The sequence below is a fragment of the Ascochyta rabiei genome, chromosome 7 (assembly GCF_004011695.2).
Source record: "Ascochyta rabiei chromosome 7, complete sequence".
Classification (NCBI taxonomy): domain Eukaryota; kingdom Fungi; phylum Ascomycota; class Dothideomycetes; order Pleosporales; family Didymellaceae; genus Ascochyta; species Ascochyta rabiei.
This window is the reverse complement of record NC_082411.1, coordinates 1,762,395-1,787,520: the sequence shown is the minus strand read 5'-3', so window position 1 is coordinate 1,787,520 and position 25,126 is coordinate 1,762,395. Positions and strand designations below refer to the sequence as shown.

The window sequence follows — 25,126 nt, the reverse complement described above, 5'->3', positions numbered from 1 at the left end:
GAAGAGGGGATGGGGTGTGAGGTGTGTAGTCTGGGTATCGTTGTTTGAATGCATGCATGCGCAAATCAGGCCTCGTGGGATTTTTCTGCCTCCTCCTCCACCACCACGCGCTGCTTGTCCGCTTCGTCTCCCTCCCCACCCATGGCCAATTCCACACCAAGCGCGTCCAGGAACTTCTCTGCCTTGCCCTTGCTCCGCTTCTCGGCCATGAGCCTCTTCTTCTCCTTGATCATCTCCTTCCTCTTGTCGATGGCCTCTTTGCGCTCTTTCCTGACGCGCTCGGTCTCGGCCCTCTCCTTGTCGAGGTTCGCCATCTGCTTCTGGCGCTCCTCTTCGTCTTGGTCAAAGTACATGAAGCCGGTGCCCCTGGAGCGGGCCTCGGCACGCCCGTCGAAGTGCAGGTCGGGGGGCGGCGTGAGCTCCTTGTCGCGCTTGGCGGCGAGGTCGGCCATCTGCTGGGCAATGGTCTCGTCTGGATTGAAGGCGTTGGTCTGGACGGTGTCGCCGTAGATGACGTGGTCGGGCATGCTGGGGCGGGCGGTGAAGCGGTCTGGCACGTCGTGGGCGAGGGTGCGTTTGCGGCGCTCCTCGCGCAGGGCGTCGGCGCGGGTGCCCTTGCGGGTGCGGCCGAACTCGTCGACGTATTCAACGTGCTCTTCGTCGGCGCTGTCGCCGCCGTCGGACGAGGACGAGGACGAGGCGTTACCCGCGGCGGCTGCCGCCTCGGTGTCGGCCCACTTGCGGTCGAAGTCGACGCCGTACCTGTCGTCGGTGTCTTCGACGTCTCCTCTCTTCAGGGCTGCATACAGACGCGCCTTTTCTTCCATGCGGCGCTGGGTGCGCTTCCACGAGGCCTCGTCTGCCTCCTTCTCGGCGCCGGTGCGCCCTCTGTGCTTCTGGGTGGCGAGGTCGGCGTCGGCGAGGTCGGCGAGGGCACGCTTCTTCACGTTCTTGTTGTGCGTCTTGAAGATGTCGTTCTTGTTGTGCGTCTTGAAGATGTCGTTCTTGTTGTGCGTCTTGAAGATGTCGTCCTTGTGCGTCTTGATGTCGTCCTTGCGCGGGCGGGCGCGGCCGGCGGTCGAGGGCGTGCTGCCATCTGCCGTCGACGACGAGGCCTTGATGAGGTGGGCGAGGGTCGAGGAGAAGGCGACGGTGCTGGAGCTGCTGATCTCCCTGCGCTTGCTCCGTGCCGTGTTCTTGGCGCCGTAGAGATGCGCGTCCTTGGCGGAGAGGTGGGTGTTGGGTGCGGACATGTTGAGGTTGTGGAGACGCACGCGTCGCGCAGAGCCAGGGCGATGTCGGAGCGTGGGCGCCGTTGCATCATCGCGCACCCCACGTTCAGACAGACATGGTGGACCGGCGTTGGAGCTTCTTCCCAGATTGAGTCTCTTCTCCAGATTCAGTCTTTTTCCAGACGCACTGCACTCCCAATTGACACGCAGCGACCATGTCTCCTCCCCGTCAAGTCTTCATTGCCGTCATTGGTGCGTCTGCTGCTGTGCTGTGTCTTGATCCCCCCGCCATCCCCCATGCATGCGCCTCGAAAAAAGTTACACTGGCCTCTGCTGGCCCACTGCCCTCACAATCGCATGCTGCCATGCTGACACCCTGACACCCTGACATCACACGCTGACACCCACAGGCGCCGGCGGCGTAGGCAAGGCGTTCCTCCACCAGCTCTCGGGCCTCGCCTCGCGCCTCTCGCAATCCCCCTCGTCGCCCTACCGCCTCTCGCTCATCTGGCTGTCGACGTCCAACAAGGCCGTCTACCACGCCGACTACAAGTCCCTCTCCGACTGGGAGGCCGAGCTCGAGACCAACGCCAAGCCCTCCCTGGCCCTCCCCCAGCTGCAGGACTACCTCGTCAAGGCGCCCGGCAAGGTCGTCCTCGTCGACAACACATCCAACCAGGACGTCGCCAACGCCTACCCGACCTTCCTCAACAGGGGCATCAGCATCGTCACCCCGAACAAGAAGGCCTTCTCCGGCAACCTGCAGCTCTTCAACGACATCTTCGCCGCCGCCGCCAACGGCTCCAACAGCTCCGGCGCCGGTGGCCATGTCTTCCACGAGTCGTCCGTCGGCGCTGGTCTGCCCGTCATCTCCACCCTGAAGGACCTGCTCGAGACGGGCGATGAGGTCACCAAGATCGAGGGCGTCTTCTCCGGCACCATGTCGTTCCTCTTCAACAGCTTCCAGCCCACCTCGGGCGGCGGCGGCAGATTCTCCGCAGAAGTCACAAACGCAAAGAACAAGGGCTACACCGAGCCCGACGCCCGCGACGACCTCAACGGCCTCGACGTCGCCCGCAAGCTGACCATCCTCGCCCGTCTGGCCGGCCTGCCCGTCGAGTCGCCCACCTCGTTCCCCGTGCAGTCGCTCATCCCCGCCGAGCTGGAGTCCTGCCAGTCCGGCGACGACTTCCTCGAGAAGCTGCCCCAGTACGACGCCCAGATGGACGCGCTGAAGCAGGAAGCCGCCAGCGAGGGCAAGGTCGTGCGCTTTGTCGGCTCCGTCGACGTGCCCGCCAACGCCGTCAAGGTCGGGCTGGAGAAGTTTGACGCCACCCACCCCATTGCCGCGCTCAAGGGCAGCGACAACATCATCGCCTTCTACACCAAGCGCTACGGCGACAACCCGCTCATCATCCAGGGCGCCGGCGCCGGCGCCGACGTCACCGCCATGGGCGTCACAGCCGATCTGGTCAAGGTGTTGCGGCTGCTGCACTAGGTCGGTAGAGAATGACAGAAAAGTTTGACTTTGCAAGAATAGACTATAAACTCAAAACGTGAAAGAAGTCAAAAGCCACTCCCACTGCCTTTCCATTGGCCATAACATTCAACTACCCACACCACTACTTTCAACACGACGAACCACCAGCCATCCACTCCTCAAGACACTACGTCCCTCTGCTATCCACGCACTCCACCCTACCTTCTAACTCACTCACCTACACACACCGTCACCACACCGCGCTTACCGCCACATACCCTCGCCTCGCCTCTCCTCTCCTCACCTCCCATACCACACAACCCAACCCACCGCCCAGTCTAGCCAGCACTCCGCTTCGATCCCAAGCTCCTCCGATCCCCAGCCAAGCAACGCCAAGCAACGCCAACCCACTGCGAGATCCGGTGTAGCTCCACCGACTGTGACCTGCACGGACGAGTCCAAGCACAGACTGCACACCGCAGTCTACATCTGGGGCGTGGGGGCTTGGCTAGTGAAGATGAAGACTGCGGGGAGACTGGACGTTCAGCGCCTAAGATGGGCAGGTGGTGGGGTGGGAATGCGGTGTTGAGGGATATCCTGGTGGCTTTTTTTTTTGGGTGGTGAGACCTTGTTTGTGTCCTTGTTTGTATCCCTGTTTGTGGGGTGGCGTGCGTGGTTTGCGTTGGATGCTGGGAGGTGAGTGGAGAGGGGGGGGTGGACTTGGGTTAGGTTGAGTTGGGTGGAGTTATGTTGAGTCAATCAGCTCAAGTTAAGTTAAATCTAGTCAAGTTAATCAAGTCAAGTTAAATCAAGTCATGTTAAATCAAGTCAGGTCAAATCAAGTCATGTTAAATCAAGTCAGGTCAAATCAAGTCAGGTCAAATCAAGTCAGGTCAAATCAAGTCCAGCATGTAGTGTCAAGTCACATCAAGTCAATCAACTAAAGTCATGTTAAATCAAGTCATGGTAAGAAATCATCTCAAATCAATTCAAGCCACATACAATGTGACGTGATACAGCAAATACACTTGTCAGCTATCTAGCTAGCTTCACACGCACGACAACGTGTCTAGCACATGGGCACCCCCACCCCCTTCCCGAGCCCTAAATCACCGAGCGCTGAACGGCAAGCTGCAACATGCAGTGGGAGGGTGTGCTGACCGTGGCATCGGGCCTAGCGGAGGCGTTGTACACAGCTGGGCGCGCTGGGAATGCGCTATCCAGGCCGGACTCGCTGCGTGACTCCGCTTGCGTTCTCGTGCCGGCGAATGCGGGAGCTGCCCGCGTGACGATAGCGATAGCATGGCCATGAGGGATAGTAATGTGATTGCGGGGTGAAGCTCTTTGGCTGCTTGGCGGGCCTTGGCGATGTTGCTTGGCGGCAGCGGAGGGAATGAGGTTAGCGTGCGCATTGCATGATGGCGTTGAGGCTGTGCAGCTTTGTCGATATGCGCTGCATGGGTGGGCGAGCCATGCTCATGTCGTGCACCTACTCGCGCATGAACATGTCGTTGTCACGGTGTTTGAAGGGTCGCGGTAGGGTGAGGATGAGCCCGCTGCCAGCTGATGCTCGGGTGATGTGCAACCACAGTGACTTGCAACCAGAGTGACTATGGATAGCAAACGTGTAGTCGTGGTTTACGTCGTGTCGTGTCTAGTGCGCACTGTTTTAGTCCGCTATTGTCCGCTATTGTCCGCTGAGAGTGATGATAGGATGGGCTCGGAGGTGCATGCATGATTGCACACACGGTCTTACCAAGCGCCGAATGAAGCACCGACGTCTTTGGCGAGGGTGCGATTCGTGACGTCTGTGTCGCAGAAGACGGTGTCGCAAAAGGCCGTGTCGTAAGTTCAAGTTAGATTAAGGTGTTGGTTTATCAAACGGCAGTTTGGGCTGCAACGCTGGGGCGTGCACGTCCAGGGTGTTCAGGAGTACTGTTCGCAGGTGAACGCTCGCAGATGAACGTTCGCAGATGAACGTTCGCAGATGAACGATCGCCCCTGAGAGACAGTCGCAGTATCCGGCGGACGAATCCTGTGATAGACACGGATTGGTGTCGAGAGGGAAGGTGTGCAGTCGGCCCCCAAGACAATGACTTCATCCGAATGTGCACCGCCATTTCCAAGCCTGAAACGCTTCCAAGCCAGTCGAAAGATCAGCATGGTTCTCCCGCGCGCAATCCTTCGGTATGCCGACAGCTCTCTCGCTACCGAAATTGGTATATGCAGCCTGGTATTGACCACGTTGTTCAGGCAGAAGTTGGAAGACGGCAGCGTCTGAGCGTCGAAACACGTTGATGGAAGGTTCGGCATTACTTTCTAGCTGCCTTCCACCCCTCACAGAGGCGCAGCTGTTCGCACCGTGTCCTCGAGTCACGTTGGCGCCTCGGGTGCGTGGGGACGATCCCCGGCACCAGTCGCCCTGTCCGGCTCGGGTGGCAGAAGGCAACCCTGGCTGTACGCAGATTGCAACTCTCTTCAGTCGTCAGAGCGTCCGCCGCCGTGTCAGGAAGAGGAAGATAGTTGCACAGGGCGCCGATGAAAGGACACGGCATGGCGGCGTCGCCCGAGACAAGCGGCCACCGCCAATGAGCTGCACCACGTTCGTTCGTCAAAGGGGCGCCCGAGCTCACCATCACGAACAGAACAAGAGGCGATCCAGGAGCGGTGAGACGTGGATGTTTTGTTTGCGAAGCTGAGCTGCGTGAAGATGGATACGCGTCCCAGACGACTGGCACGGATCTGCTCAGGGGCTTGTCACTGCTTGTCACCAACCTCCTGGCGCGCCGTTAGCTTGACTCTCCGTGTGCATCGTCCCGGCGCCGCGACGGGGATGCTGATGGAAGAGAGCACGTCTAACCCGGGTTGGGCGTTGCGTTTAGTCAAGTCATGGCACGCGTCGCTGTTAGAGACTGCCAATCTCCTCCCCGCTCGCGCTAGACGTGCTCCCCATGTCAGTCAGGACTCAAGCACGCCGCCGACGCTTCCTTTGCAGCCCAGCGCCACGATGCATTAAATACAGACTGCCTGCTGTGCAACCACCGTCCGTCCAGCGCACGACTCCTCGTCACACGATTCCAGCGCCCTCACACCACATAAGGCTGACCACCTGCTGCGTCTGTTCTTCTGCACCTTCATCATCATCATCATCGTTGTCGTGTAAGCCTGCCAGTACCAAGTCGCCCACAGCCATCACCAATCGTCATCCTCCACCAGCTTCCGCCCTCCGCCGTTTTCAAAGGAACTCTATTTCACCGAGTCACCTTGGTCCGTGTTTCTCGCTGTCGCGCTACAGCACTTCTCCACTCTCCACTCTCCGTCACAGGCAAGGGCCCTTCCACTTGCAGTGCCAGCCTATCAGCTCCCATCCCTTGGCATACCGCAAACACACACCGAGCAAGGTCCTGCATTCATAAGTGCTATCCTGCCGCCTGCTACCAACTGACGCAACTTGCCCATCCCAACTCTGGTTCACTGTGTTCGACCATCACCCCGCTCATACTCCAGTGTGGCTGTAAAGACTAGCAACTAGTCTGCCCCAGATCGCCACCACTTGGCCTCCGTCTCGTGACAACCACCATCAAATCGCTCAACCACAAATCGCTCATAGAACGACGTCGCCTCTATTTCAAGGACCAACTCCTCCCAAACCTAGCTACCTCGACATCACTGGAAAACATCATCATGTGTGTTACCGAACTTTGCGTCACCAACCAGACTTGCCAGCATCGCTGGTATCATCTCGTCCGACCGTGTGCTCCCTCCACAGACCTGGCCACTTGCAGCAAGAAGCTGGGCATCTCTGGCTGGGAAGTCAAGGTCGACCACTGCCCTTACTGCCAAGGTCATGCCACCAGCTCCGAGTACAAGCTCATTGGCGACGGCCCAGCTCCGCCTGTGGGCTCTCTCTCTGGCCTTGCACGCACACACTCGACGAGTCTGCACGCTGCTCGTCGCGACGAACGCCTGCAGCTGATCACATCCAGGAGCGACAGTGTTACGAGTATCGGAAGCAAGAGCAGCATTGTCACAGCAGCCTCGGAGAAGAACCGCGCCATGAACGCAAGACTCGACTCGTACTTCTTCCCATCTGAGGGCTCCCCGGTCTCTCCGTTCCCCAGGTCAGTTCGAGAAGCGGAAGACGAGAACTCTGCCGAAGGCTCCAGCGACACATCGAGCAGCGACCAGGCAAGTCTGCGGCACCAATCCATGTCCAACGAGCCCTACAGAGTCAGCATGCTGTCGCGCATCGGTCGCAAGACCAAGCGCTTCTCCATGTTCAAGTGAACAGTCACTGCACGTTCAAGCACTTCCAACCGCGTCATGCTCGATGCACAGCCTGCGCCCAGCCTTGGTCGTATGGTTGACATGGAGACTTAGCATCATTGCGGGCCTAGACCGTTTCCGCTGCCGAACCTAGCGGCTCCGGCAGCCAGGCTCCGCGGGTTTGCAAACGAAAACGAACGTTCAGAGTTCGGTCTGGTCTCGTGAGACATCAGCATCACGAAAGCATCGTCGATATCGACACTTCTCAGCTCACATCACACCATTCTTCAGCGCAGCGGCATTCTCCACTTCCACCCTGTTTTACTACGCTCGTCGTTGCCTAGCGCGACGTGCATCCTTACCTTTGCTTTTTCGCGCCCATCTTCAGATACCCACCTTGTTTGGCTCACGCATGTCATATCGCATGCTCTAGCTTACCCATTTCGGCGTTTTCGCAAAAGATCAAGGGCGACAGTCGCAGTCAGAGTCACACTGGGCCTCCTAGGCAAGGGCGACCTGCTTACAACCGCACGTTGTAGGGTTGACGTTTCCGTTCTTGATTTAGAAGTACGCTTGAGCGGTTCTTACGGCGTTCTCCAGGGATACGCACGGGCGTGGTTGGGCTGCAACAGGTCTGTTATTGCAAGCTTTCTGTATCAAGGGGGTTTGCGGCCTTGTTGTGCACAGGCGCTTGCTGTACGAACTGAGCATTGCTACCATGCTATGACCACGGGGCCCAGCACCCTTGTCAGTGCGCAAAAGTCAGCACGCCTCGAATATCCATAGCAATACGTTTTTTTCCACTACACTCCACTACTCCCTTGCAAAAACATTTTCTCCATCCACTCCATTACCGCTGTTCTGCACAGTGTCCAGATGCCCCTCCCCCATCGCACCATGTCACACCGCCTCTCTGTTCTCGACTTATCGCCTATTAATCTCGATCCACTCACAGCGACTAGTTCCACCTTGTGATGCAGCTACCTGCATGCTTTATCTTCGCCAAGCCATGCCGGCACGCGTTCCGCTCCGCTCCGGATATGAATTCTCACCAGCAGCAGCCAGTCGGTATGAAAGACAGCATCACGTGGCCTCGCGTGCACTGCCGGTTTCGAGGCAGACCATTCGGCAAGTCGTCACTCACGCTGAACGGGGAATCTGCAACATGCACATCATGATACCATATTGGCAAACGGTGTAGGTATACGTGAAGGCAGCACCCGTCACACTTGCTCAATCTGGCACACCGCACATTTGTGCCTCGGTCCCATTCCTTGAACCAAACCAAATCGCAGTCCAAACAAGCACACCAAGCCCCCCCTCTCCCTAAGCTTGTCCCTCGCGTGTCCCCTCGGCGACGCACTGAACCGGCGTGCTGGCGCAAAGGGCGATGCGCAATGCGTCGCTCCCGAGCACGGCGATTTCCAAGCACGACAGTGCGACGATGTAGGTAGGTTGGGAGCACAGCCACGTCACGTCACGTCGCGTCACGTCGCGTCACATCACGTCGCGGAACCTCGTGTGGCCCAGCGACTCGGGCGGAATGCGTGCGCTGCTAGGCGATGGAGATGGGGAATGTCTGTACCGTCAAGCTTTCTCTTGCAAATCCTAGGTGAAAGCTTAGTGGCAGGTGCCGGTGAATTGGCGATCAGCAGTGTTTAGAGCTAGCACCTTGACAACGACAAGCACCAAGCTTCACCAAGGTTTAAGAACAAGGCTTGTGGGCTCTTGTCTCGTGAGACATGGATCAACTGTGGGAACGCCGATCGGTACATGGCGAACTACCATCTTGTCGATCAACGCGCTCCAGACACCGGCGACCAAGATCAGCGTGGCCTTTGAGTTGGGATGGAGAAACACAAGCTTTGCGTCGCTCTGCATCCAGCTCGACGTCTTTCGAGCTTGTTTGCCTGAGGTAGGCGATGTGCGAGAGATCGCCGAGAGGAGGGAACGTGCAAGGTTTGGTGACGTCAACATCTGTGCGCTTGGAGTCGCACTGAGTCTGGGTCTTGTTTGGTGGTGGTGGTGTGAGCTGGAAGGGGTTCACCCTCGCCATCCACCCAAAACTACAATTCCCTGTGTATATACAACACAGCTGTGATACTGCTGCCTACGCGCCAGCTAAATGCAACACTGGATAAGGCCCTGTTGTCTGCGTCTTCACAGGCCTGGATCCTGAGAGGCGAAATAATCGCATGCTTAGAGCCGCATACCCATACTCGGAAATGGTAAGGTTGTCAACGCAAAGTCGGTCGGACAAGCTTCTCTTTCGAAGTAGCTGGCATGGTTGCAGAGAACAGCTGAAACTCTCTCGCGACAGGTCTCGCTCTTCACGTAGTCCTTCTCCCTTTCTTTTCGGCTTCATGAGTGCATACAAGGAAAATGTTTCATTCCTAGATGTTCAGATGCGGTCGAGCCCTGAACTTTGGCGTTACGCATCTAAATGCTGAGAAAAGGGGGCTGGCACTCACTGGCAAATTGTGCTGTAGCGCTGCTCCTCTCGGAAGTCCCAGAGTGAGCTCTTGGTGGTTCATCGAGATGCTCTGCAGCGTCGTGATCTGAATTGCAGTTGACGACGTGTGTGCCTCTCGCAGCCACAGAAGTGCAGTGCGTACTCGGTCTGGTACACATGCCGTCATCTCCCATTCAGTCCAGCGCTCTCCAAGTCTTTCCTTGTCGCCGTTCTATTCGATGCGATTGCTGTGACATGGCATCGTCAGAGGACAGCTCATCGTAAGAGCAGTGTGACAATATGGATGCAGTGTCTTCTACGAATTCTTCGTGCTGAGGTCTAGCTGTGGTGGAGTCTTTTCAAGACACACGCGCGGAATCGAGGGGACTTTGTTTGACAGATGAACCAGCATACTGCCATCAATCCACTCGTACTTTGTGTTGCTAAAACAAAACTGAGCCTTTGGGCCACGTCGTCAGCCATAGCGACAGCAAAATGTTACAAGTTCAAACGGATGAGTAGGTTCTGCACCGTAGTGCGCTGCGTCTCTCACGTCGCCTCAGTTTGTATTGCTGGGAAGCGTCTTGCGTACTTCAGCGAGGTTGTTGTTGCTAGAAGATACAGTCCTGTCACGAGTCTTTCGGGCTAGCGGTACTTTGGGTGGACTGCAGAAGCTTCGACATCTCCAGGGAGACGTGGAAGGAGCCTGACACTTGGTATGGCGGTTCAACGCAGCACCAGCGGAAAGGAAAGATCAAACACAACTGTACTTCCGAGATGAGCGCAGCACTTCACCTCCATTGCTGTAGTGCGCACACGTAATGTCTCATTTGCCACCGAATCGTCAATGCTATGTGCATGATCTTGTGACGTAGTAGACCATGTTTTGTACACCATACGCCATGTGACTATTTCTTCTTCCCACCCTGGTACGTGATATCATACTGGAAGAAGCTATCCCATATACTCCCCCTCCTTGTACCAGACGGCTGCCGCATAGGGCTTGTCGCCGGGCTGCCGACTCTCAGATCTTGCTGACTCCCAGCTCGTTGTTTAGTAGGCGAGATATTCGATAGTCGCATTGCGGCACTGCTACTCATTACATTGGACGAACCGGGGATGGGAATGTGTTCAGGGCGCTGCTGTCGAGCTTGCGGTATATCCTGATTCAAGTCAGCATCAAGTCAGTACACGAGGGGAGCTTAGATTTACCACATCAGCAAAACTAAGGTCCCCAGAGCTGGTCTTGCCGCACGTTTACACCATTCTGCTCCCCCTCTGTACCAGCAGTATTTGTTGATGTCTCGCGCAGATGGGATGGCCCATGGGTCGCTGACGGGCTGGCGCCACGAGTGGCTGCGTTCGAGTTCTGTCCGCTTTCGATAGCTTCAGAGGACGGGACTCGCTCAGCTGTGGGTCGAGCGCCAACAAAAGGTACACTCTTCTTACTAGTGCCGCTGCTGCGACGGCTGTCAAGAGACTTGCCGAGCTGGATGGCTGGGTCCGTGGAAGACTTTTTCTTCGTGCGTTGCATCTCTGCTTGGCCGGTTACAAGACTGCTGGTCACGGTTGTCGCACTTTTGATGCCCGGTGTGCCCGGCGCCATGGGCTTCTCTTCGGTTGCGTCAAGGAGGTACCAACGTAGCCCATCTGAGAGCTCGAAGGGGTTGTCGTCTTCTATGGATACTGCGTTGCTCGATGCGATGGAGCGTCCGTCGAGCGAGGCTCGTGGTCCGTCTAATGTCTTAGAAAGGTCTACAATGCGCTCTTCCACTTTTGAGATGCGAGCGACTAGCCACTCCTTGCCATGTAATCGGTGTGAGTCCTGTTCGCGAAGGAAGAAGTGGGGTGCGCCGACGTTGAAAGCTGCCCATGGGCGATGTGCGTTGTTGCGGGTAGGTAAGAAGAGTGCGAGGTCCCCTTCTTTGAAAGAACGATATGCAATCTTCTCGTGACTGTCGGCCTGGAAGCGGTGGGACTTGTCCCGGTAGGCGCGTGCTTCCTTCTGCCACTTCCTGGCTGTGTGCTCCATGTCCCGCATGCGCTTAGCGACAGCCTCGCCGAACGTCTCCATATTAAAGAGATCTAGCTTGCCGACAAGCTCCTTGTAGCGTTGGTCCTCTTCCTCTGCACTAGTCGACTCAGTCCACTGCAAGAATGAAAGGTCGCCGTTGTCTTCGAGAAAACGCTTAAGAGGCGTAGGCGAAGCGGCTGTTGTGCTGCGGCCAAGATCCCCAGTAGTGCCAGTCATGACGGCACTGTTGCCCAGTTTGGAAGCACGTTGAAGGACCATCTCACCGCTCTCATGAGTGATGATGAAGCCAAGAGCCTCAAGTAAGCGCACAAGACGCTCATGCTGAGTGTAGAGGCGTTGACTGAGCTCCCTGGCACGACCCAGGCGTTGTTGGCTACGAGACGAATCAAACTCCTCATACTTTAGCAGCTTCTTGCCGAGTCGCATGATCTCGACATCAAGACTGTTCGAGTGCGAGTTTTGTTCTGCTAGTGCAACTTGCAGACGTCCAACTTTTGATTCTTCTTCTTCGACCCGCTTGCGCAAAGCTTCTGAGCCAGTCTCACCTTCTGCGAATTTCGCACGCAAATCATGGAGATGGCCGCGTTCTTCGGTAAGCTCGGCACTTATCGAGGCGGCTTTCGCTTTTTCCGTTTCGAGGTGCTCATGGGCAGATGCGAGATCTTGCTCATGCTGGCTGTTTTGAGCATTGAAGGTCTGTTCTTGCTCCTGCGCCCTAGTACGGATATTCTCGTTCTCTGACTTGGCTATGGCGACTGCTTCTTCCAGCTCTTTTTGGTGGTTGAAAGAGCGACTGGCGAGATTTTCGAGTTGTGCTATCAGCGTAATATAATCCTGCGGCATGGCGGTGCTCGGTGCAAGATAGCCGAACACTGTCTTGAGGGTTTCGAGCTGATCTGTTCGAGCTGTCTCGTGACCATCCAACCTGGCTTGAAGATCGATAAGCTGCTGTGCTGTCTGGGCCTTCTGCTCAGCAGCCTCACTGCGAGCCTTTTCGAGCTCAGAGGTCAGCTCATGCACTCTAGCATCGATCTCGCTCCGTGCATTGTCGCGGCTTCCAAGGATGCGGTCCAGCTCGTCTTCAGCTTCTTCAATCTTGCTCTTGTAGGCTTGAATCTCCTCCTCAAGCGACCGTCGCTCATCACCAAACTCTTTTTGCTGGGCTTTCATGTTTTCCATGAGGTTCTCTTTGGTGGATACAGCTTCCTCCTTGGCGGAAACGGCTTCCTCTATCTGGCGCCGTAGTTCGGCCTCAGCGTCCCTCTGGGCTTGTGCTTCTTTCTCCATCTTGGTTCGAACTTCTTTCTCAGTAGTGAGCTGCTGTTCAAGTCGAACAATGCGCCGCTTGTCTACATCGCCCTGAGCAGACAAACGCCGGGATGATATGGAAGACCGTCGGGAAAACTCACCATAGGGCTTGGGGGAAGCTGTTTCGATAGTAGGCGTTGACGGATCTCCTGGACTTTGGTAACCGGGCGGTGGCGCTGCAGCTCCACCTATTGAGAGTCTGCTGTTGTGGTTCGAGCGATGCAGTAGATCTTCGAGACGTCGCACACGGCTCTTGGTACCCTTAAGTTCGTCGTCAAGTTTTGCGTTCGCTTCCCTCAGTACACGCAACTCGTCGTCGCCTCGTACCATGAGCTGTGATCCTTTGCCAAACGCAGGCTCGTGAACGCTGCCCATTTTGAAGTTTTTCGCTCGCTTGACCTGCTGTTTGGTCGGACGTTCAAGGTCCTTCATAGCCTGACTGAGCGCTTCAGCTTCAGAGCTCTGCCCTTCCAGGCCCTGCAAGATCTGCAGATATTGCTTCAGATCGTCCCTCGCAACCTCAGGCCAAATGTTCTTCTCAGGTTGTACGTTCATCTCAAAACCAAGTGCGCCGCCTTGCACAGCTTCGACATTGATGACGTCTGCGATTGGCTTAAGCCATTTCTTGCGACGGCGCTCTTCTTCTTCTTGGAAAGTTGCCATTTCTTCAGCTAGCGAGGATGTGTCTTTCTGTATCCTTTCAGCCCATTCGCGCCTCCGAACAGCCTCAACCAGTAGGGTACCGTAAACGTAAGGAAGGCGGCCTACAAGAGAGATCATTTCGAACGCTGCGACTCCCTCTTGCGGTATGCTGATCGACTCGAGCTCTGCGTTCAGGCCTGAGATGACTGACTCGATGTTGGCGATGCCTTGCATACTCTCCACCGAGATCCTGATGGCGGTGTTCTTCTGCTCTACGGCTCTTCGTACGAGGTCACTCATCTCAACGCTGTACTCGGTTATCGCAGGCAAGAAATTCCGTGTGTGCAGTAACGCCATCTTTGAGACCTGAGCCACCGACTTGGGGTTGTTTTCGAGGCCCATGACGTGCTCATAGTCCGACTCGACTTTCTTCGCAACTGCATCGATTTCGTTGTATAGGCGCACAGGCTCCTCCGACTCGTCGATGAGTGACCGGCTCTGGCTTTGACCCACAGCGCTCAGAAGCTCACTGTATTCGGCGCCGATTTTCTCCAACTTTGTACTCATACCAGCCATGCGCTTGCCGAAGGAATCTCGCACGCGCTTGCTTGTGCCTGTGGCCTTCTTCACAGCGTCGACATCAAGAAAGTCCTGCAACGATGCGTCGCGGGTTGGAGCCACTTTGCGTGATGTCTGTGCAGTCTGAGGGGAGCGCAGCTCTCTTGCCAGGAAACGCGCAAACTCTAGCTTTGCAGGTATTGAGCCTAGTTGTCCAAAGTCGGCATCGAGGCGCCGCAGGTTGTCGCTTGCCTCCTTCTCTACGCTGTCGAACCACTCCTTCGCTGCCCGATACTTCTGCTCCAGACCGCGAATGTGCGCGTCATGGTTCCCTACAGCGACCTGTGTCCCCTTCTCTATCGTGGCCTGTTCGGAAAAGTGCTGCGAGGCTGTGCGGGACATGGCGTGTGACGTGTCGAGGACAGCAAAGGCCCAGTCGCGGCGGGCTTGGAAGAGCGACTGCCACGACTTCAAGTCGGAATTGTTCGCGAGCCATTTCGGGGGTTCGTCAGGCGTGAAGGCGTCTGGCGGCGGTATGGAGGGGATGGTGCGTTGGGATCCGCTGGTAAGCTCGCGGTTGTATACGAAGATGTCCTTTTCCGTAAGAAGCGCCTGCAGCTTGACATGCTTGCCAGCGGGCGTCAGTAATATCTGGAGCTCCGGTGCTATGTCCGCGGCTCTTGCGATCCAGTGCTTGAGCGCATCGACAGATCCAAATGCAACGGGGTCGGCGTCGAAGCGCTGGCCCGTGTGAGCTACAGCAATCTGCAGCGACATTCTGCGAACCCTCCTGCTGCTTCACAAAAATCATGCAGCAGGTGTGTGAGGAAAGGTGAGAGATTGCCTTCAACCATGGTACCGCGACAAATGATGCCAAGCAGGTTGCCGCAGGGATTCGGCGCACGGTCGGCGGCAATACATCACTCACACGCTCACACGCGCGATAACGGATAGTCACATGTGCCATGCTAGACGCTCACTTGAGCATACGACCGCTTAGGATTGCGACCAGCATGGTTCACAAAGATGATACTGCCATGGTGGACGCAGCAGGTGCTTCCTTAGACACAGCAGACATGGATCATCTGCTGCGAACAAACCACAGCGACGCGTTCTCGTTCACCGCGTCCGAGAAGCTAGCCCTCGAGCTTTACGACCAGCTACAAGAGCTTGAGCTGCAACAGAGCTTGTTGCAGGCACAAGAAACAGGCACGCCCCGTTATTGCGCAGCTCGCTTGCTACATGGCTAACACAACTGCAGCGCATGTGGCTGATGTCTCAACGCTCTCCGATGATGACCTGCAAGAGCAGCTGATCGTCGCCGAGCGCGAGGCTATGGAGGCAAAGGCAGAGTACGAAATGCGCAACAGGATCACCCACAACGTTCTAGTCACAGATCCTGTGCTCAAAGCCGTTCATGGAGGGGAAGAGACTAGCTTTGTCGAAAAGTGAGTGACGATCCGAAATTGCATACGCCTTCCCTGACAGTAAGCAGACGCCTACTGCCGTTGATCACTGAAAGTGATGCCGTCGCTATGGTGCATGGTCGTCTAGCTTCGAAGCTTGCCCACACCACACGTGGCTTGGTTGCAGCGGAGCAGGCAAACATGGTTGCGAATCAGAAGAACCGGGCGTTGTCCAAGACTATGCTTGCTTTGGCGGAAGCTATCAAGTCACAGTCAACGGAAGACATTGAAGATGCCCGGCTGCGTGAACAGATCAGGTCAGCAGAGAAGGAGCTTAAGGAGTCCAGAAGAAGGGCGAAAACGTTGAAAGGTGTTCTCTCGGCGATGATTGTTGGGAGTGGCATCAACTGGGCAGCAGATGAAAAATTGACTGAGCTTGTAATCGATGACGAGGACGGTTGACGGTCCTACCACTTGGAGATGTTGCAGAATTTCAGGTGAAAGACTTGTCCTACCCTACTTAGCCTGCTGCGACCCATGGCTCAGATGCTTGACGGAAACACGAGGTACCTTCAGCTGGAGGTCTTGAGCGCCTCAGTTGCACAGATGGCAACGACTTGCCAGGGGGTGCATGTACCAGGAGCGTCACGGGCGCTTGTGGAAAGCTCTGGAAGAAGGTTCAAGAAGAAGTATGACGCAGTTTGTTGACCGCGGTTACCGGAGCGATGAAAGCTGTAAGGGAGTCGAGAGCTTGAAACTGGCACATTCAACGTTGGGCGTAGCTCCTAACCAGAGCACGAAATTCACCACGTACAACAGCTTTGTTGTCAAGATCATGGTCGTGAACAGATGGCTGCGCTCGTTTTCCAGTCTCCAAGTCACGCGTGAGGCAGGGTGGAGCGTGCCGCCTGGCCTCGACGGCCGCGGCGTAGAGATGCATCATGAGCTCGCCGCGGCAGCTTTATCGCGGTTTTATATCAGGCTCGAATAGGCAACGACAGCACCCAGTGCGTAATCTGAAGAGGGCGTGAGGTTGTCAGCCATCGGAAACCGCCCATGAGCAACTTCAGAGACGTGATGTTTCCGGTTTCCAGCTCATGCTCCCAAGTCACGGGCGTGTCACTGCGAGACAGCCAGCCGTCTTTTGTTACTAGAAGCGGACCAGGCGCATGAAACTCGGCGACGGCAATGCCGCAATGGACCACTTGCTGCGGGGTTAGGGAGACAAGCTCACGGCCGGGCCAGCGTCCAAGCGGCGTCTGGAGAACATCGAAGATCGCAGGCAGCCCCTTTCGGTCGGCGCGCAGTGGGCTGGCAGCTTGCTGAGCGAGCGAGTAGCATCAACCTGCCAACAGGCAAACTGGCAAAGTGACATCAAGGGCGACTTTGCGCAGCATTGGCCAGTCGCATGGCCAGTCGCATGGCCAGTCGTAGCACCTCCCGGTCACTGCGCGCAATCTCAGTGCTCGAAACCGGGCGGACAAGGCTGGCAGGCGACCACCCGCGCTCAAAGTGCTGCGCGTCGTACGTCGCCCTGGCCCTGCACCTGCACAAATGTCAAATGCCTCCACAGGGTCGCAGAAGGCATGTTTGTACTTTGCAGGCGGCTTTTTCAAGAAATCGACCAGCACATTGCTGGACATGGGCAGAGACAGCCGACGGTCCCTACGAGGTGCGCCGATATCGTTTGCAGCCCGGGTGGTGCTGAAAGGTGCCGGCCAAGTTAGGAGGGGCTTGCTGTGCGGGCGCGTTCGCGCCTGCCATAACATCAGAGTTCGCTTACCTAACCCTGCTTGGCACCTGCCCGCGGTTTTGGGGGACTGGCCGCACCCGCCTTCATACTGTGTGCTGCGCTTTCTCTCATACAAATCCTCTCCATACAAACTGCTTCCACCGCAGAACACGACTTTGGTGAGTCTCGCTTGCACTATACACATCAACTTGACATCCAACCCAACCCAACACCCCTACACTATTTCCTGCGCGTTCTCTGGCCTCAATTCGCGTCTCTACAAGGTTTCCTGCCTTCTTTTCTGCGTCTTTCGACCGGCATCGCGTTCCAATTCCTGTTCATCACGTCGCGCTGCACAGTAACCACACCCATACTGACCACCACGCAGACTTGAGTCAACCCATTGAATTCAGCCGATTCCAAAGCCTACCGTAAGTCCTTGCAGCTTCCATTATCGCATCATCGCGATTTCTCACCACGCATTGCGGTGTTTTGCGACCGCGTCACTGCACGCGCGCTGCAAGGTGCTGCTGCAGCACTCGTCACCCATGTGCACCCGCCATTTGCCAACGTCGCTACTGGCGGTTCCGCTGTCATTCACCTCGTCTTTGCGTCATTTTATCGAGGCCATGATCCGTTTCCCTGCGCGTTGTACCACGTTTCCAAAATCACCTACTGACAGCTTGCATAGACAGTTCACTCCATCAACATGCCTAAGGAGAAGGTAACCCGCGGCAAGGGCAGGGCCACCAAGGCCGACTCTGGCAAGAAGAAGAAGGGTATGTCAATCACGTGCACCTACGGCTTTGTTACAATACTAACAAGTGACAGACCCCAACGCGCCCAAGCGCGGTCTTTCTGCCTACATGTTCTTCGCCAACGAGCAGCGCGACAAGGTCCGTGAGGACAACCCCGGCATCAAGTTCGGTAAGTGGGCGTCTTCTAGCACGGTTCGTGCAACTTCTTCTAACTTTCCATAGGTGAGGTCGGCAAGATGCTTGGTGAGAAGTGGAAGGCTCTCACCGAGAAGCAGCGTACTCCTTACGAGGCTAAGGCTGCTGCCGACAAGAAGCGCTACGAGGAGGAGAAGGCTGCTTACCAGGTACGTCACACTTGCGTGTGCTTTGCTACGCTCTTGCTAACAATCAACTGCAGGCCCAGGACGAGGAAGAGGAAGAGGAGTCCGAGTAAATCTCACTTGACTCGCGCTCTTTCTCAGACTAATATGCACTCGCACGTGCTTCCTCTTTCTGCACTCTTGGTGGCTAGTTATGGTATCATGGGCGGCTTCAGGATCGGTGTTTCTCATGGTTCATTCTAATGGTTCTGTGTGGAAGCAAGCTAGCGATCTGGTTCATTTCGACGGACTGCCGCAGTATAGCTTCACCAAGGCAGACATGGCTTCGATACCCGTTCACGATGTATGGCGTTCTCTCATGTCGAGGGCGCGGAAGACATCCCGAAGCTCATGATCTTTGTACAATAGTCAACTGCGGTTTCAATATCTTGCACGACTTCTTTGCTAACATCTCGGTGATGTATGCTCGTCGTGGATCAACACGCAACCGCTGCGCTGACCGTTGCAATACAACAACTTGGAGACTATTTACAATGGTGGCTATCGTGACGCAACTGAACGCGTTCGCGTAGCGCTACTCATGCCTCGGTACTGCAGGTCCCAGCCTTCCCTTTTCCGAACGACAGTCAAGTCCGCTGCGTTCGATGAAGAACTAGCATCTGCCAATGGAAGATGCGTACATGTCAGTCCACCAATCGCCCAAGGTACTAGAGAGGGCTCAGAAGCCTGATGCTCCCGTCTGTATTGAGAACGACCTGCTTTCTCAGAGCGTCGAGACGCGCATCCAGTTACATGGCAAGCCAGACAGCGAAGCACCCTACTGCTGAACATGATGAGTCTGCACAGCATCCACAACAAAACAGCTGAAAGCTGGGTTTACTAGACGAGTCCTACAACTGCCTCTTGAAATCCTCTGCATCGGGAATACATTCGATGTTTGCCTGGCAAGCAGCTTAGCTCAGGTCTCAGCTTTGACGACTGGGTACTTTTCTACGCTTGTCGTCGCGCTGGAAGGCTACTGGATCGCGAGCTGGTTGGTGGCCTCCGAATGCAGGTTCGGTATAGCGGTCTTGTCCTTCCTTGCTTAGAGGGGGGTTGGGGGGGGGTCGGGCCGTCCCTTGCGAGGAGATACGGATCTTGTATTGCTGTGACGATGTTGACTGAAGTTTAGCTGGTGATGAAATTTCTCTAGGTTCATCGCGGGGCTGCGGCACAGCTACCTTGCTTTTTTAGCTGGTGGTTATAATTGTTATTTTTTGCGTCATAGTAATGAAAACATAAAGCATTCGTAGTGCAGTGGTTAGCACATCTGCTTCCCATTCACGGTTCAAGCAGGGGGTCGCGGGTTCAATCCCCGCCGGATGCAACGTTTCTTTTTGCGGTTCTTTTGCCCGCGCTGGTCCGGGTCGCTCTTGCATGATCTTGCGGATATGGCTCGATCTCTGCAGGAGCGTTCTAGACGCAACAAGCTTTTTAGCAGTAGCGTTCAACACTAACCTTGACAGACCATTACACAGATCTCTCTTGGGTGTTGTAGAATGTAGCTTTGTATTCTTCTATTAGTCCTTCCTTACTTCCTTCTTCCTTCTATCGCTTCAACCTTTGCCGACTCCCTCCCAGAAACGAGAGAGACAATGTTTGTTTGAGGAAAGAGTAGCGTGTTCAAGTTTGGGGCATGAAGAGCAGTGCTGGTATGATCTCGTGGTACCATGGAACAAGAGAGATGAAAGTGCACGGCAAGCTGAGATACTAAGCTGAAGATACAGGATAGCTTTTGATTGCTATCTGCATGACGACCAGAACGCCTTGCTGTGCTATAACCGCGTGCGTTGTATTCGGTTCCACTCTTACCAACACTGACACGGTATTCCCAATGTCTATGGTATCCTACTTTTAACAGCTCCTGTTGATATCATTCCCGCTGCAACACCACCATCAACCCCATTGTCCCCAGCATGACCTGCTTCAGCCACGGGTGCTCGCTCAGCAGAATCGTAACGTATCCGACAAAGGGGATGAAGCCAAAGACGCTGCCGATCACGTCTTCTTTGCGGTTCAAGAAGGATTGATCTTGGGCGTAAAGCTCTGTGTCGTCTGCGAGGTTGTTATCACCCTTGGTGAGCAGACGGAGGGGCGTTTTGCTGATGTATGTTAGCTTGTCCGAACCAATGCGGAACAACAGCAACTGGACGCGTCGATCTCAATCCTCTGTATCTTGGGCAGCTGCGGACTTGCGCTCTTCTTCTCGTCCCACAACGAACAGAAGTGTAGCTGAACTTACTTTCCACCATATCTCCTCACAACCCTGTGCACAATCGGGATATCCTTGCCCTTGACATTGTACACCACGACCTCTCCCACTTGCGTGTCCAAGCCCCGGTTCCACAAAAACAGCAGATCTCCCCTCTGGAACGCGGGCTCCATGGACCCTGACAAGACAACGACGATCGGTGAAGGTGAGTCGCTGACTACGGAGAGCCCTTTCCAAAGCATGAAGGCGGTCGAGAGAACAAGCGCAAAGTTCAGGACTTGTGTGGCGAGTTGCCGGGGCTGCATACCGGCGACGCCTAGCATGATGTAGTTTGTGGGTGGTTGTGAAGGTGGGAGGTCTTGTGGTGTGGTATACGTGTACGAGCAGTGCGACTGCAGGGCACAATTGGTCAGGCGCAAACCGGTACACGACGAATATGTCGAAACCGTGAAGAAGATCGAGCGCGTAGGTTGTTTCGAAGCTCTGGTTGTCTGTGGTGGTCAGCTTGATGCCAGATGTCCTGAGATTGGCCGATCGTCTTGCTTAGGTAACCCCCGAACACTCCGCACTCCGCACCACCAACTTCCTACAACTCACCCAACTGAATGGGTGGATGTTGTGTTTTGCTGCTGGATTGAAATGACGTTGATTCGGATGTAGTATGAAAATGATTTTTGATAGTCTAGAATCTGGGGGTGTGCTGTCCTCTCTCACCATCACAATCAAGCTCCACCCACCTTTACCTGACCTCGAGATGCTGCCAAGTCATAAACTTGAGAGGATCTTTTGTCAGCCTTACACCATATATCCTTTGAACTTTTCCACACCCTTCTTCACTATTTTCTCCTGGTGCCCTCGAATCGACGCTCAACTACCACTCATACTCTAACTACCACTCGTACTTATGAAGGCTTCAACAACCGCTGCGTCAAAATAAACCCTCTCTTATACAGGCTTAGTAAAAGACGGTAACTTCACCTCGTCAGCTATCTTGCTATCAAGAAGTTATGCTTTTGGATGGCAGCTACAGCAGAACGTCTTACTTGAAGCCAATACAATCAATTACAAGACGCAAGATGACAAGCTTCATACCCGGCAGCTTAATTCTGTATCATCAGCCTGGATCTGGTCTTCCACCGTGGCCCTCCATATATTGCACGGACGACGTCCCACCGAAGGCTTTCCTTCGAACTCGGCCGCTTGGCTATGTCACTCCTATACTGAAATTGGCTGGAGTTCTGGACGCAAGCCAGCTGTAAGTCGAACACTGCCGCGAGCTCGTTCGTACTAACCACTGTAGTCGATGGGCAACAACAACAGACCTTCACGAATTTGATCCCCACGCCGCCGACAAGGACACTATGCAGTCCAACCCTGGACTCGCTGACGCCTATACTGTAGCGCTTGAAGTTTTGGAGTCTGACCTTGACCTCGACCACTGGAAAGCTGTACTTGGAGGCCAAGATCATGACACAATAGTCATTGACAGCGATGAAGAAGACGACGACTCAGACAACGACCCCGAGATGCGTCTCGCTCTCACTAGGAGTTTGGTTGACTTTCACTCTCAGAAGGTTTCGCTCACGCCAAAGCCAGAATTCGAGACAGAGCGTTCGAATATCTTACATGACTCCGTTTTCTGGCCGCCTGAACGACCAGGGCTGTTATCTTCGCCAATACCTCGTCGAAAGCAAACATTGCCTCCTCATGGACATGCACAAATTCCTTCAAGACTCCTCGCCACGACACCTTCGCCTCCAAGAAGGGTTAGGCCTCTCGCTCCTTCTCCATGGTCATCAAAGCGTCCAGGCTTTCCACTGTCAACACCTTCAGATGATGGGCTGCTCTCGCCTTCACACAAGAGAAAGCTGAATGGAGGTGATCGAAGCTCAGTGCGAACAGATTCGTACGGCTTCCCCTCTCAGTCTTCGAACTGTACTCTTTCGCCAATGCCTCTCACATCTGATGATGATCTACCGCCAATACCTCGACAGAAAAAGCCGACGTCTGCCAGTGAACTCAAGCCATTCGGGCGTACCCCGGAAATCTCGGGAATGCATCGCAAGGGCAGTACGGTAAAACAGAGACCATCCACTTCAGCGAGTCAATCTCGCAAGGGATCAAATACTTCAGCTGCACCGCTTCCCAACGAAGATGTCATTGAGGAAAGTTTGTAAGTTGTAGTAATGAATAGCGCCATCAAAGGCTAACAATTACCAGAGAAGAAAGCAGTCAATTTGTACAAGTGTTTGTTGGGCCTAAAGTCGAAGGCGATCCGGAAGCCGACCCGGAGCGCAAACAACACAGGTTCCAGCTGATGAAGTGCCACGTCTGGGAGCGCCCATACTTCCGTAACGCCGTCTCAGCACACAGCTATCTCACGCCTATAGGCGAGAACACGTGGGAACTCGAACATCCGCGACTCTCTGATATTCTCCCAGACGACTTCAAACTGGTAGCAGAGTTCTTGTCAGATGGCGACTTTGGACACAGACTTCCCCAAGATGAAGAGCAGGTTGCAGAGACGTTTGCCCAGTGCATATCTGCTTGGGAGTCGGCAGAGCTCTTGAGCATGGACGACCTACTCGACCACATTGTCGAGAAGACTAGGAAGACGCAGCCTTGGTGGGATATGGTGAATGTCATGGTTTTCGCCTGCTCCGTGTACCAAAGCGAAATGTCTCTCCAGGCTCACGACGAGATGAAGGCATTGCTCTCGGAGTACATTGCCGATTTCTTCTACGTCTACATTGGGGACGACCACCTCAGCGGTCACTTTTTGGCTCGTCTCCAGCAGCTTCCTGAGTTGGAGAGGGACGTCTTCGAGAAGAAAGCAGCCCAGTCAAATCAACGTTTGCCGCCGCGGGAAGAGGCGGTACTGCAAAATGAATGACCTTGTGAAGTGACGCACTATCTCTGTGTACGCTCGTCAAGCTTTCGACAAGCGCAGTCACACCATCCGAACAGAGAGCAGTAGAGAAAAGCTGCCTGTAGCACTTACACTGGCTCACAAGCCCGAAAGCTTTGGACAAACGTCTTATTTTGGCCCATCGGAATTCTTTCAGAGCGCTGGTATTATGGGGATTAAAGATGGCATCTTTTGATTGATGCACGAGATGGCCGTCGCTATCGGTCGGACGATGGACTTGCATTATCTGTGGCGCGTCTGACCTGACTCATACATACATCTTCCATACAGTACAATGGATCGGCTTTCCCATACTACACTACAGTCATCACAGCGTACGGAGATGCTTGTACTTACCATAACCCCTTGATCTCCGATAACCGCTGTGTTGGTTCGATCACAGCATTGCTTTCCGTCGTAGTCGTTCTCGACATGCTGCCGCTATCGCGGAATGTTGGGAAGACCGAAACGTCGTGATCCGCACTCGCATCCCAACCCAACGTCTCCTCCTTGTCGTAGTCCATTGGCGCCCATGCCGCATCCTCCTCTTCTTGCATCCTCGCATCGTTGTGCGGCACGAACAGAGACTCCTCGTCCTCAGCCTGGACCTGTGGTTGCACCGTCTGGGATTGTGCCGGAGTTGACGAGGGTTGTCGCGAGCCTGGATTCCGTAGTCGACCATTCTGATCACGTCGTGATGCCGGCTGGACTGGTGGCGGCATCTCTGAACGTATTCTGCGCGTGTCCAGCCGCTCTGAGACAGCCGGTGGGGCGTGTGAGGCTTGTCTGCTTTGTTGCCGCGGCGTAGCTGTCTGTTGCTGAGGTGCAGGAGTAGGTGTTGGCGGGGCTCCAGTGTAGTCTCCAGATGTCATAAGAGTGAACTCGCTTAACAATCCGTCGCATCCATAGCTGAACTGTAGCGGCCGCGTTGGTTGCGAGTAGTACGCTTTCAGGCTTGTTTTCAAAGTATCTGCGTGCAGGACAATTGCTTTGAAGTCCTTTACGCTAATGACAGTGTGTAGACCAGCTTGGACGTTGAAGTCCTCAAAATCGGATGTGTTGACTGCGACTGCTGTGACAAGCGGGTGCTTCAAAATCTCTTTCCCATCGGAGATCTTTTCGGTATAGCTCTTGAACACACATCTTCCATCTTCGCTAGTGAAGATATCCAGCAATTCTGTCTTAGTGCCAAAGTATTCAATGTATTCTCTGATGGCACTTGAGTGCATACTCCATCGATTTAGTGCCACGCTGCGGTCGAACAGTGCATGCATGACATCGACAGCCTCGTAGGTCAACTTGTACGTCTTGGTGACTCCTTGATTGCAAACCATTTTGATAATGAACCTGCAATAGCTCTCGTTCTCTTGGTCCTGTAGACTGACTTCACAACGTTGGACTGCTCCGTCTCGACCTAGCGGATCGTACAGCCGTCCTTTGAAAACAGATAGCAATGCTTTGGTATACATGCTGCACGTGAAACGTCCATCCGCGCCCCCGGAGTTTGGGACACATTCGTACTTGCTGAAGAAGTGCTTGCCATCGAGGGTCACGGCGCAGTATGCAGACTTGGACGAGTTGAGAGCGGTGAATGTGAACTGAGAAGACATGTATGAGAGAAGTGACTAAAGTGAATAAGAGTCAAGGTGACCCACCCTTTCTCGACGCGCTTCGATGGCGACGGTTTCGCTGAACTTTCCCAAGCACACAAGGAGATCGTGTACTTTCGACGCAGCCTCAGGTGTCAGTGTGAAGTTGAGGACGACCATTCTGAATGC

The 25,126-nt window shown here is 54.9% G+C and overlaps 9 protein-coding genes and 1 non-coding gene across 10 annotated transcripts, besides 9 other annotated features; 6 read left to right on the top strand and 4 right to left on the bottom strand.

Moving 5' to 3' along the window:
* Positions 1–26: part of a tandem repeat that runs on past the window's edge.
* A 39-nt stretch (positions 27–65) lies between these two features.
* On the bottom strand, positions 66–1,253 carry EKO05_0005142 (uncharacterized protein; the record flags this gene model as incomplete). Its single annotated transcript, XM_038945750.1, has 1 exon — positions 66–1,253. The coding sequence occupies one exon, from the start codon at positions 1,251–1,253 to the stop codon at positions 66–68; it is 1,188 nt and encodes a 395-aa protein (XP_038799686.1).
* Positions 563–627: a tandem repeat.
* A 194-nt stretch (positions 1,254–1,447) lies between the features above and the next one.
* EKO05_0005141 (Homoserine dehydrogenase) lies at positions 1,448–2,730 on the top strand (the record flags this gene model as incomplete). The annotated part of the gene is made up of 2 exons (XM_038939352.1): positions 1,448–1,484; positions 1,643–2,730. 2 exons carry the CDS (start codon positions 1,448–1,450, stop codon positions 2,728–2,730), a joined length of 1,125 nt encoding a protein of 374 aa, XP_038799685.1.
* Positions 1,680–1,735: a tandem repeat.
* A 196-nt stretch (positions 2,731–2,926) lies between the features above and the next one.
* Positions 2,927–3,030: a tandem repeat.
* A 375-nt stretch (positions 3,031–3,405) lies between these two features.
* Positions 3,406–3,468: a tandem repeat.
* Positions 3,466–3,709: a tandem repeat.
* Positions 3,710–4,001: 292 nt separating this feature from the next.
* Positions 4,002–4,044: a tandem repeat.
* Positions 4,045–5,846: 1,802 nt separating this feature from the next.
* Positions 5,847–5,863: a tandem repeat.
* Positions 5,864–6,396: 533 nt separating this feature from the next.
* EKO05_0005140 (uncharacterized protein) lies at positions 6,397–6,999 on the top strand (the record flags this gene model as incomplete). Its single annotated transcript, XM_038945749.1, has 1 exon — positions 6,397–6,999. One exon carries the CDS (start codon positions 6,397–6,399, stop codon positions 6,997–6,999), a length of 603 nt encoding a protein of 200 aa, XP_038799684.1.
* A 1,447-nt stretch (positions 7,000–8,446) lies between these two features.
* Positions 8,447–8,487: a tandem repeat.
* Positions 8,488–10,655: 2,168 nt separating this feature from the next.
* Positions 10,656–14,750, bottom strand: EKO05_0005139 (oligomeric, coiled-coil, peripheral membrane protein; the record flags this gene model as incomplete). Its single annotated transcript, XM_038945748.1, has 1 exon — positions 10,656–14,750. One exon carries the CDS (start codon positions 14,748–14,750, stop codon positions 10,656–10,658), a length of 4,095 nt encoding a protein of 1,364 aa, XP_038799683.1.
* Positions 14,751–14,986: 236 nt separating this feature from the next.
* Positions 14,987–15,841, top strand: EKO05_0005138 (uncharacterized protein; the record flags this gene model as incomplete). The annotated part of the gene is made up of 3 exons (XM_059636532.1): positions 14,987–15,182; positions 15,235–15,421; positions 15,469–15,841. 3 exons carry the CDS (start codon positions 14,987–14,989, stop codon positions 15,839–15,841), a joined length of 756 nt encoding a protein of 251 aa, XP_059492515.1.
* Positions 15,842–17,820: 1,979 nt separating this feature from the next.
* On the top strand, positions 17,821–18,302 carry EKO05_0005137 (Non-histone chromosomal protein 6; the record flags this gene model as incomplete). Its single annotated transcript, XM_038939214.1, has 4 exons — positions 17,821–17,890; positions 17,943–18,038; positions 18,092–18,213; positions 18,267–18,302. 4 exons carry the CDS (start codon positions 17,821–17,823, stop codon positions 18,300–18,302), a joined length of 324 nt encoding a protein of 107 aa, XP_038799681.1.
* Positions 18,303–19,471: 1,169 nt separating this feature from the next.
* EKO05_7t7 lies at positions 19,472–19,555 on the top strand. The gene has a single exon. It is a non-coding gene; the product is annotated as a tRNA-Gly (tRNA).
* A 546-nt stretch (positions 19,556–20,101) lies between these two features.
* EKO05_0005136 (Signal peptidase I) lies at positions 20,102–20,763 on the bottom strand (the record flags this gene model as incomplete). The annotated part of the gene is made up of 2 exons (XM_038939202.1): positions 20,102–20,330; positions 20,471–20,763. The coding sequence occupies 2 exons, from the start codon at positions 20,761–20,763 to the stop codon at positions 20,102–20,104; spliced, it is 522 nt and encodes a 173-aa protein (XP_038799680.1).
* Positions 20,764–21,516: 753 nt separating this feature from the next.
* EKO05_0005135 (uncharacterized protein) lies at positions 21,517–23,333 on the top strand (the record flags this gene model as incomplete). Its single annotated transcript, XM_038939507.1, has 3 exons — positions 21,517–21,695; positions 21,741–22,613; positions 22,661–23,333. 3 exons carry the CDS (start codon positions 21,517–21,519, stop codon positions 23,331–23,333), a joined length of 1,725 nt encoding a protein of 574 aa, XP_038799679.1.
* A 368-nt stretch (positions 23,334–23,701) lies between these two features.
* On the bottom strand, positions 23,702–25,117 carry EKO05_0005134 (Exodeoxyribonuclease III; the record flags this gene model as incomplete). The annotated part of the gene is made up of 2 exons (XM_038939268.1): positions 23,702–24,946; positions 25,004–25,117. The coding sequence occupies 2 exons, from the start codon at positions 25,115–25,117 to the stop codon at positions 23,702–23,704; spliced, it is 1,359 nt and encodes a 452-aa protein (XP_038799678.1).
* Between the last annotated feature and the right edge of the window lie 9 nt (positions 25,118–25,126).